Source organism: Alexandromys fortis, unplaced genomic scaffold (genome assembly GCF_014885135.2).
Source record: "Alexandromys fortis isolate MF-2015 unplaced genomic scaffold, M_Fortis_MF-2015_v1.1 scaffold_101, whole genome shotgun sequence".
Taxonomy (NCBI): Eukaryota; Metazoa; Chordata; class Mammalia; order Rodentia; family Cricetidae; genus Alexandromys; species Alexandromys fortis.
Window position 1 is genome coordinate 2,999,194 of NW_026067983.1, and position 12,309 is coordinate 3,011,502.

The following is a 12,309-nucleotide window of genomic DNA, read 5'->3' on the forward strand; positions in this document are numbered from 1 at the left end:
AAAAAATGATAGCGATAGTATTTTACTTGTTTAAGTCCGTGATGGGTACTGTGTAGTTGCTCAAGGAATGCTAAGTGTTTTAGATACACAGAGAGAGATAATGAAAGGACATTTGAGTATAAGAGCTAACATTTGGGATGACACATGATTTGAAGTTGTGCTTTTAGACATCTTCATAAAAGTGATGTTGAAAGGCTTGGGATGGAATGAAGTTACTTTGGAAACAAGTATATGCTGTCAAGATGATTAGGCCAAGGACGGGACTTATTAGAGATCTCAAAGAGGATAAAGAATAAGCAAATGAGACTGGGACAACACATAGTGAAGTCTTGAGAGATAGGGCGATCGGTGTCCTCATACAGAGTGGGGCATGAGCTCAAGAAGTCGGAAGACATTCATTCTGTCACCGCTGTGTTTACATAGAGAAGAATGTCATTCAATGTATCAAGGAGAAATTTATTGATGATCTGAATAAAAGCTGAGTGGGGGAAAATTACTGATTAGTTTTAAAAGAATAAAAAGAGAGATCAGAGGAAAGAAACAAGCAATTTCTACTCTGTATACACATTCGCACACACTGTGTGTGTGTGTACTTGTCCTTTGAATTTGTTATGGTAACAAAGAAGTAGAAGGAACAGAAACTTAATTTCCCAATACGTACAATCTTTAATGTACATAGTAGCATCAAAATCCATCATTAATTTAGAAATAATTTTCAATGTATTTATAAGTACTATTTTAATACTTATACTATTAAAATTTTAATCTATTCTACTGCTAATGAAAGTAATAAATTCTCACATATAATAGTTCTCATATACTTCTGATACTGGGTACCTCTGCATCATTACAATTTTAATTTCTTCCCCATGTTTATTGAACGATGATATAATATTTTGATCATATTGCTGTGGAATATATTGATTTGGTAGAAAGAAAAAGGTTTTGTACTTTTCACAACACATTCCAGTTTAGTTATTTGGGCTCAAGTTTATAATCACGGTCTTTTAAAAGACCCCCTTTATCAAACCATTTCTGCCTTTTAATTTTTAATATAATTTATCAAATATGTTTTATATTTTTTCTTTCTAACAGGAAAGGCAGTCAACAGCTAAAAAGGAAAAGGGCAGCTCTCAGCAGCCAAACAAAGTGACAGACAAGAACAAAATGCAAAGAGCTAACTCTGTTACTATGGACGGACAAGGTTTGCAGGTAAGGGTTTCCAAAGGCCAAATCACGGTAGCAGTCATATTTGTTACTTTCATATTCTGAGAAGGGCATATGTTCAGTTATCAACACATTCTTTCATCATGTGTATTATCTCAGTAGACTTCTTTAAAAAGCTCATTACTAATTTAACAAAATGTCATTCTTGTACTTGATTGACAGAATGACATTCTGGATAGATTAATCATTTATAATGCTATCTCCACTTAAAATGAAATTGGCAAGAAATCTGTGAATCTGAAAGTTAGAGCTGATATATAAATTTAGTTTCTACATGTGTTGTTTACACATATTGTATGTCTCTATCCAGTTATAATCACACACACACACCACACATACACATGCATATGTATACACACATACACATATGTTGTATGGGTCTGATTTTGAAGAGTTGATTGTGAAGTTATGCCTTTAGGAAAGAAGATATACATTCTGTGTGAAAATTTTTCTTTTAAATAAAATAATAAAAATGAGGGTATTAAGTACATATATCCATATTTCTACATCTTAAATTAAACTCAAAGATCATACATGTTTCTAGTTTAGACAGAGAAGTTGTTGACATATTTTACAAATTTATAAGTTATAGCTATGTCCTTAGACATAAAAAACTCATTCTATCCACCAACATTTTAATGTTTGTAACTGTGAGATTATGTCATTTTTTTCACCTATGTGCTTCTCTGAAGTATATTTTCTTCTTTTCTTAATGTACTGGAAATTTCAGGCTTGTTAGCAACTGCTGACCTCATGGATGACCGTGGCATACATTTGCATACAGCACTTGTGATTCTAATACATATGAATTTTAGTCAGATTTAGTTAATGATAGTATCTTATATAATTGCTAATTTATCTGTGATACCAAGTATCACATACTTCATATCTCTTAAGTAGCACAGTTAAGAGTAAGCATAATATGTCTAATACTTCCTTGAATTAGAATGTTGAAAAGTTCATGGCACTTAATCATTGCTTACCTATTGACAATGAGTTAATTTTTGCAATCTAATAAGATATATTACAAATAGGAACTTTCCTGAGAAATTAAATGTAAAAGGAAATTTTAAACAAAAGGAATTATATTCATGTATATAATATTCAATCATGAAAGACTATGTCTGAGAGTCATTTTTGGAAATCATATCCATGTGTTTAATAATATCTCATGTGACTCATTTCAAATTTGAAATCTGTTCACAATTTTGATAGCAAAATTTTACTGTGTGATCCCATAGGTTTTTGCCAAGCACAAATAAAACTTAAATCTAATATAAAAATTATAGACTGATTAGTTTAAAATTTTAATCATTCTGGGTTTCTGACTGAAATCTCAGTTTGCAAATTTAAGTGTATTTAATGCATGCTTATGTACATATTTCTCCTCATGAAAAACAAGAATGGAACATTTGCTAATATTTAAGAGAACACAAGAACTAGGGCACTATTTTACATATATTTGCATAGTTTAAATCTATTTCATTATTCTCTCAATTAACATGAACATGGGGCCATCATACCACCTGCTGCCATTTTAGGAACTGTTGTTTGCATGCTCTGAACTGGGAAACTCCCCAAGTCCCTGCCATTAGTCAGTGGTAGGGCCAGGTCTAACTGAGGAATGCTTTGCTCAGATTCTGTGTGTTCTACTCCTATAAGTAAGTGGTGAACGTCTGAGCACTATGCTCTTTCATGTATTTTTATTATTTTGTATTAAGTCTGACAAAAGTAACTTCTTCACTAGAATGATAATGTCTGGGCTCTCTGATTAAATAGTCAAATTTGAACATTCTCATAATGTAAGAATTCCATGGTGTGTGCAGCATTCTAGGTTTATATGATGCAGTGATATACTGTATTTTATTGTTTATTTGTTATATTAAATATTTGATGTGTAATTAATGTATTATACATTATTTATATAATGTAAGCTATATTTTAATATTTATTTGAGACAAAGCTGAATTATTTAACTTTCAGCCTTCTATGAACAGGGATAATCATATCAAAACACAGATGATCAACATTTTTACACTTGGTTCTAAGGTAATAATAACTCTTCATAACAAGGATGACATGTGAATTTATCAGTCCAAGTTGTAACTTGGTAAATGCAGACATGAATTTAGACAAAACAGTTGCAAATAAATAAAACTGCATGTCTCAAAAATATTTTAGTTTAAATTCATGTATTATCCTGTATATAATTGAGTTCTTCTTGGATGTGGGAACTCACATGGTTTTAAAAAGAACGGAAAAATGGAAGAAAACCTTGATTATTTTATGCAAAACAGAAAGTATATTGTGGTGACTTATCATTTTTGAAACAATATAATTATTGTTTTTGAGATAAGGTAAAAATATATAGCAGAAAATTAATTTTCTGCCAGCTTTAAAAAGCCTATGCCATGGAAAAGCATTGAGTTGCAGCCCAGTTTGCAGGTAACTCATTGACAGGGGAGATCTACACTGCGTAAAGAAGATTAATCATAGTTAGGCACATTCATCTTCCTCCTTTTCAGCTAACCAGTATAATGATCAGGATTATTATTTCTAATTAGAGGAAGTAATAGATCATGCATAACCCTAGGATGAGTCTCATTAATTAACCCAAGTCCTAGGGGACTTCAGATAGCAGCGGCTTGGCACTCTGTCTTTGTCGTCGCCACACCGTAGGTTTACTCTTCAAACACAGAATCAAATGCAGTGGAAATGTCAGGTTTTAACACAAGAACTCTAATAATAACGAGGATAATCCAATTTGTGAATAAATAAGGACAAACAACAATTGGTTAAACTTTATTATGAGAATTTATCTTGATCCTAAATATTATGTATATTTCAGCATGACTGTAGAATGAAAGAATCCAGCTTTTAAGATTTCAGTTCTGTGACAATGAGACCTTAACACTTAATATCCAAATTCCAACTGGTATGTTCTTCCAGATAATTCATTCACCCTGTTAACTTTCTAACTTTATGCTTTATAATCACAAATAAACTAAATATAAACACGTGTACTATGAAACTACTTAGTGTGTCTTAGTGTGTATACAAGGCAGTTCATTTCTTTGATCAGGTTGTATAATGCCCTAATCTCACTGACTGTTACTGGTTCTTTATAGTCATTCTAATTCCCTGCTTATGTAAAAGGTTTAGTTTTAAGAGCTACAACTTTTTTTTTTATCAGGTTTCAGGGTGACAGTGGCATATGCCTTTAATCACAACATCCGGAGGCAGAAGCAGGTAGATCTCTGAGTTCAAGGCTAGCCTCTTTTACAGTGAATTCCAGGACAGCCAGGACTATGCAGAGACATCGTATCTTGGACAAAAAGCTGTAACTTTTTAACCGAGTTCATCTCTCCATACATATGCTATATTATAAATAATACAGAAGACAGAGCTACATAAGACAAATATCAGGCCAAAAAATTTGGAGTTGTGTATAGTTAAAGAAGAGAGCCAGAAGGTAATACATGAATAACTAATTAAAACTGGCAAGATCATTAGCCATTTGGATCTATGGGAAATGGACATTTCTAGGCACTGTGAAGAATATATCCACTAAGCTTTAGAACAATGACAACCTGAAGGCTAGAGAGAGAGTCAACAGAGAACGTTGTACACGGTACTTCAGAGAAGTAACAGGCACTAGGTGTTCTAAGTCCTGTAAAGCTTTCATGAGCACGTTGCCTTTGGATGTGAGCAGAAATGGTGTGACTTCACAGTATATTTTAAAAGGCTCACTCCTCTTAAGATTAGTTTATTAGAGAATTGGCCAGCCAATGCACAACTACCAGGAGCAATGAAACGCTGCAGGATTCAAGGCTCACCGCCGAGCTTTGTAGGTAGAGAATGTTTTGAGAACAGAATCACGCTGGTAAAATGAGCACTAAAGGGATAGTTTATATGGAACTGGCAGTGGCTAAAATGGCAGAGTTGACATCCGCTGAGATGTTGAAGACCTTGTGTGATTGTGGTTGATGAGAAATTCCTGATGCCAAAGAATATAAACCAAAAAAATAGACCAACAGGGAAACCGACAAGTTGGGGGAAAGATTGAGTATGGACTTTGAAGTAATACACGTCTGATGGTACTCAGGAAGATCAAATACCTCTGTAGGGAGCTGGTGAACTGGACCTGCAACCATTTTAACTCCAGGGAAAATTGCTGAAGAAGGGGTAGAGAAGGTTAGAAACAAGAGGATTCAGTGGTTTTCTTTAAGCTTGCGTTGTCTCCTAATGACAGTAGGTACACCTATAGCTCGCCACTGACCTGATCGCTGGCAGCATGAGCTGAACAGGGACAATAACAATAGGCATTTGAAAATTGATGACAGAAGGCCCAGGGCCCTCAACCCTACACAAAAACTTTGGGGAACTAAGGAATGCTGACCGTGGGAGAAATAGTCTTCCCTAGGGAAGAGCACACTGACTGGCTATCCGATACAAAATGATGAGACCTGAAAATAAACATACAAGTAACACTGAACAGACTGAGCAGGTTGTATTTAGGATATGTATGCATGCTCATATACAGTAATGCTTATAATAACAGTTAATAAAACAGAGGCCATGAATTGGAAAGAGAGGAGGAAGGATATATGAGAAGGTTCAAAGCGAGGAAACGGATGGGTGAAATGATGTCGTTATATTATAACCCCCAAAAAGTCCGTTGCTAAAGGATAAATTAAATACTAGACTTGATCCACACCTGTTTTGTAGTCCTTAGGTTCTTCTTATTTTACAAATTGTCCTAATGATATACTCTATGCAAAAGAAACTACTCAAGGGTGGAAGATGAGATGCAGTCAGCAGCGTGCTGAGCAGGTGTTCAGTGCTTGGCTACCCAGCACTGCACAAAATGGGAATGTGGTGGTAATGCATCTCAAAGCCAGTATTCAGAACCTGATAGAGGAGGAGAAGACAGACGTTCACTCGTCCGCTGCTGAATAGTGATCCTGAGACCAGATCTTTTGTCAGAGTAAAGAAACATGCTAAGGAAGGGGGGAGGAAATGAAAGGAGAGGGGATGCATGAAAGAAGAGGGGAAAGACATTAGGAAAGTAAATGAAATCTTAAATACCAACCCAGAAGTACATTAACTTCTGAGTTTGATTATTGAATCAAGGCAAGAGAATTTTTCTTCTGGGTAGGCAATGCTAACGTGGAATAACAAAGCACAATTTTGTCAATGTGCTTTTAGGTGGTTTGGTGTAAAAGCTCTTTTTATAGTTCTTGAAACTTTTTGTGAATATGGAATTATTTTAGGTATTAAAAAGTACGTATAAAGTTTAGGTACAATTTAAGTGAACTTTATTCATATGTGTCAGTCATATCAAGCCGTAGAATCAGTGCATGTGCTGTGCATTACAGCAGAAATCAGTTGCTTTATACTGAGTTCTGTGATTAAAGAAACATCATTTCACTGGACAGATGTCTGGAAATCAGGATGCAGAATTTGAATTAATGAAATAGGTGAAATCACATCTAATGATACTTTCATGTCTTCTTTTTATCTCCAACAATCTAAGCTATGAAGCAGGGAAATGAAAACGAGAATGCCCATAATGTTGACTGACAGAGGCACAATAGAAGAAAAAAAATAGAGATTTCTCCAGAGTTTTGCTATCAAGTTTTTAATTTCTTTTTCTTAGCGAGCAGGTGTATTATTACATTTGATAAAAAATGAAGTGTCTCATTGTGCCCAGTTCCATATATATCTTGTGCTGAGCCCCCATGGGTCTTGTCTTTCACTTAGATTATGCAGCACATAAGAAAGTTAAAAAAAAAAAAAACAACAAGGCGGTGGCATAGCCAAGATCACTCTCACTGTTCTTGTCCCACTTGATTGAAGTGCAGGGGTAGAGTATAGGAACAGCTCCACGTTTTTATCAGGAGTAGTGCTGAGTGTGTGGCATCTTCGAAGTCACCATTAGGTCTTCTCAATTTCCATGTCCCATGCTGGATAGGAAAGAGAGGGTCGGTCCTCTTCTTCCTTTAGAGAGCACATGCTCCACCAATTCTGTATTTGAACCCTGGGTCTGCAATGACACAATGCCGCAGACAGCTATGGCTTATACTTGAGACTTTTTTCTCCCGCAGCTTGAGGTTTGAGGTATCCAAGAGCATGACACAGGCAAACTTGTTGATTATGAGGTCTCTTCTTTGAGTTTGGAGGCAGCAAGCAGCTCACTGTCTGCTCACATGGACTCTCTGTGTGCTGGGAGAATTGGGGACAGGGGGGTACAGTCATAGCCGCTGCCAGCACACTTCACCAGAGGAGACATTAGCATGCTTCTCTACTTGGTATTTATTCTCTTACCTGACAAGACATTGGAAGCTCAGTATCTGAAACACTCATCTATATTTGTACACGTATGTATATGAATACAGTCGTGTCCCGAAAGCACCAGAAGCCATGAAGATGAAAATAAGATAGGGAAGATCATTCAACTCTATTCTTGCCATTCCTTTTCCCAGAGCAAAAAATGTTTTAACTTGTCAAACTTGACAAAGACTAGACAGCCCCGCAGGTCTTTGGCTCTCAAAACTAAGACTTCTGTCTACTTAGCACCCACTTTTACTCAAGCAGATAGGCCTTCTTTTTATAGAAGCAAAGGTTAACACAATTTTAAAGCTTTCTCCCTGAGCCTCGAAAAATATGCCAGATTTGCCCAGAATAGCTTTTCTGGTCTGGCAAACATTCTATGTTCCTTTAACACCTGAGGCTCACAGCCACTGTTTCTCACTGTCAGCAGTGAGGGGACAGGAAATACTGGGTTCGTTAGCCTGTATCAAACGAGCAGAGACCCACAGTAACTGATGGCACACAAGCACGGTGGTATAGGGAGAAATGGTACAACCAAACTTACTACTTCTGTATTTGCATCTTGGCCATTTTACTTTCTTGAATGTGAAACATTGTCATTCTAAATTCTTCAAGTTCTCTTATATTTCTCTAAGTCGTTTTACTGATTCATCCACCTAACACACACACACACACACACACACATATATATATAATTTTGTGTTATTTTACAGAACACCATGTATTTTATAATCTCTTCTGTGATATATTTCTTAGTTCATAATTGTATAGAAAATTGGAACCAAATTTTTAACAATCTTGCCTATAATTTATAATTATTGTAAATTTTTCAGTAAGTATCTCAGAAATTCATTGCAAAATATTTCAAAAGAATTATTAACACCAGTGAATTTTAAATATAATCTGATATAATAATAACTGTGTAATTTGGGTAAAAAATCATTATCATAAATATTTGAATTTTTATTACTTTGCTCAAAATTCTCATTTATGAGCGTAGAGATGCCTCCGTCTAGAAAGCAGCTGCAACACAAGAATGAGGGCTTGAGTTCAGTACGCTGGTATCCATCTAGAACATCTGAGAACAGCACTGTATTTCTGTATGATGAATAAGGTGGGGACAGAGACAGCAAGATTCCAGACCTTAACAGTCAATGAACTACAGGCTCTTAGGGACTTAGTCTCAAACAATAAGGTAGAGAAGTGTTTGAAGAAGACATTTAACACACACACACATAAACATACCTTCATATAAATATGCTTATATGTCTACATACACACACATATATACATACATGCACACATACACACATATGCAATCTTATTTTGGAATGCTTATGTCTAAAAGTAATAAATATTAATTCAAAAGAAACTTAAAAATAAAATGTACATGTATTATCATTCCTTTTTCGCATAACATAATTTTAAGAGTTCCAGTTTTGCGAAATGAAGGAGCACAAAGGAATGCGATCTTCAAAGGGAGGGAATTTTTTCTTTGATGTTTCTACATTGTAGTTTTTGATGGGTAAAACTGACAGTTATTTCATGCCATCAGGTTCCAGGCTTCATGGTAGCGGCCACTTCATTCACATTAACTGAGAACATTTATTGCAGGGAGGAACAGGAAGTAACTACAGACCCTACAGCTCTCCTGTCCTAGATGAACCGGTTAGAGGTTAAACGGGACAGAAGCATCTTCATGCTCTTTGTTAGGGAAAGTAAAACACAGGCAGATGCAAAGGCTGACTTCAGAATTAGTTGTTTTAGAGTAGAAAAATTAAGACTATCTGATTCATTTTCCACAGTTAGCCAATGTGAAGCTTTTAACATTTCTCCTTGCCCAAACTCATTAGGAAGACGCCATTTAACTGAAGATTGGAGGAAGGAATATTTAAACTGGTACCATTAAAACAGACAGCAAGAAAGGGCATGATGTAATGAAATGATTGCTTTCAATTGTAACATTAAATATTTAAGAATCATCTCTAGGGAAGAAAAAACACTACATCAAGAATAGCCTAATCTACTTCCTATCTTAATATTTAACATATCCTATTGGTTCCATAATCTTTTACTAAAATAGTCTTAATTTTTGTTCTGAGCTCCATTTAAGCATGATATCAATATTCTTTGAATAACAGTGTTTCTACCCAGTATACTTTTATTGGTGTCTACCTATCAACAGTGAAATCAGACACAAGATTTCTTTGCCACTCTACCTAAAACAATGGTCCCATGCTATCAAGGTACCAACACAGCGCCAGTATTGTTTGAGTTCCCGGCCACCTCTCTACAGAGTCCATATTTGTCCATGTGCTTGTGTTGTTAATCTGTACTTCCTGTTAGATTAAAATTCCACCAGGAAGAACTTTTCCTTTTTGATCCACAGCAGAGTCAGAGATCGCTGCCCACCCCGTTTATAAGGGGGAGCAACAGTTAGTGGACCCCTGCTTAGCAAATAGGCATGGTCCACAGGGACTCTGTTTTCAAAATGAGAAAAAAAAGTACCGAGGTAAGATGGTGTGGGCGGAAACACTAGGTACGAAGGAGGCCCCCAAGATGGAATCCATGTGGAATACCAGCTCTAAGTTAGGGAAACTCTTCGTAAAGAAGCCATTATTTAACCGGATTCTTGTTTCTCTTTCTGTGACTGATTGTTGATAGTTTACAGAATGTTCCACAAACTGCAGCTTTTGGTTTTCTTCTCTTGCCTCTTGTTCTTTCTTTAAAGGAAGGGTCCTTTGTGAGCCTTTTACCCATGATGAGAGACGACAGCCATCCTCCCCTGTGTAGCATCCTAATCATTTCTCTGTATTTCCTTCTAGATCACTCCTGTTCCTGGCACGCATCCACTTCTAGTTTTCGTCAACCCCAAAAGTGGTGGGAAGCAAGGAGAACGGTAGGTTTTAAAAGTCAAGTCTGTTTTTCTATTTTATAAAAGTGAAAAGATGAACTACTTTTATGATGGAAGCAACACTGCTTCTCAAAGGATAATAACTCTAATGACACAAGCAAACACTTATATGTTGCAGACTAATATCAATCACTTGTCTTTATATTTGAAATTTTCATGTAATGGCCTTTTGTAAGCATTTTAGCTACCAAATATCACATATCTCCATTTTGTCTACCACACTATGATCTTGCCTCTTAGCAAAGGGCTTGGTATATGACAAAGATTCACAATGTTAAAATAAGGTTGGTTTTCCAAGCGGTTAACAGGTAGACCCTAGGCAAATCACAGTTAATATTAAGGAAGAGAATTCATGTGTAATTTTTAGGCAAATATATTATGGTGATTTTCAGCATACATTTTAGAGTTAATGATTCTGTGTTTGTAGGTAAGGATAGTANAGCTACAGTGTCAGGCATCTTAGTATTTATTCAAGCCAAAAGTAATAAATTTTACTCTTGTGATAAATTAATAATTAAGTCATAATATGCAACAAAAATATGAAAAGGAAACCACTGAAAAGTTTATTAAAGTATAGACAGGAGTAATACAATCATGTACACCCACCTTAACATTGCTGAGATGTCATTTTTAATCTCATATATGAACACAGGTCAAAGCAAACATTGTGACTGGACATTAGAGTCCATTGTTGTTTACAAGAAATTAGAAAGATTTCCATCCCTAAAGTAGAATTTTGAAAATTACTTTTTCTGATGTCCTTTAACTTTTGAGTTGTTTTGATTAAATGATGCTATCTTTTCACTGAATGAAATATTAACTTATACTTTTCATAGCATATAATTATGTTTTACTATGACAAATATATACTGTAGTAATAACTCAAAACTTTAAAGCTCCACAAATTTTATTAGAGAGATCAGTTGCCTCACTCATGAAAATAGAAATTAAGTAATATTGCAAAAGTACTTTTTCTGAAAAGCTTAATTTATTACACACACCTTCGTAATTCAATTTATTTCAGAAATAATAAAAGGATGGAAGTGGTAAATGTTAATAGGCTTTCTTGTGGTATTTTTAATACATTCTTTATCATAATCAGGCTAAACATATCTCCTCAAATGTTTATCAAACTGAAAAATCTTTTTTCTAGCCTAATGAATTTGTCCATTATCTCTTGTTGTTTAACTGGGCACTAGCCGCCAAGACATTTTGCTCCTGTGAAACTAACCTGAGTGCCCCTTTACCGACCTTTCCACAACTGCCCCCTTTCTGTAATCATTACCGCCTTTGATAACTTACAGTGAACGCTCACCTCTGAGATCATTGTGTTTCTATCCCACAAGTGTGCACTTAGCTAACATCTATGTATATACATGTGGTGACAAAGTTACAGGCGTTCATGCGATTCACTGCACTTAGCTAACATCTATGTATATACATGTGGTGACAAAGTTACAGGCTTTCATGCTGCTCGTTCACAGTTCAGTCTGTGCCACCTGTGTCTGCTCCTAAGATGGTGGACATGTTGGCTGTTCCTGGCCTTGGCTATCGTGAGCCATAGTGCAGTGGGCTGGGGTGCAGGTGCTTCTTTAACAACATTATTTTAATGTCTTTTGATACATATCCATTAGTGGATCAAACAGTACTTCCATCTTTAAGATTTTGAAGTCTGCCACTACTCTTTTCAATAAGAAATATATCACTGAGACCTACAGGTAAAGGATGCTTTTTGTCCACATCCACATCATTCTATGGCCAGTTTAAATAATAGCCATTCTCACTGAGTCCGGTGATCTCTCACTGTAGTTTTCACTTGCTTTTTCCTAAAAGTT

General features: G+C 35.6%; 1 protein-coding gene across 4 annotated transcripts in view; it reads left to right on the plus strand.

Annotated features, from left to right (window-relative positions):
* Dgkb (diacylglycerol kinase beta) overlaps positions 1–12,309 on the plus strand; it is a 590,490-nt gene that overhangs the window by 213,450 nt on the left and 364,731 nt on the right. For all 4 annotated transcript variants that reach the window (XM_050158720.1, XM_050158722.1, XM_050158719.1 and 1 more), the window contains 2 exons: positions 1,096–1,212; positions 10,386–10,459. In XM_050158720.1, coding sequence (XP_050014677.1) covers positions 1,096–1,212; positions 10,386–10,459 — 191 coding nt within the window. The remainder of the gene's footprint in view (positions 1–1,095; positions 1,213–10,385; positions 10,460–12,309) is intronic.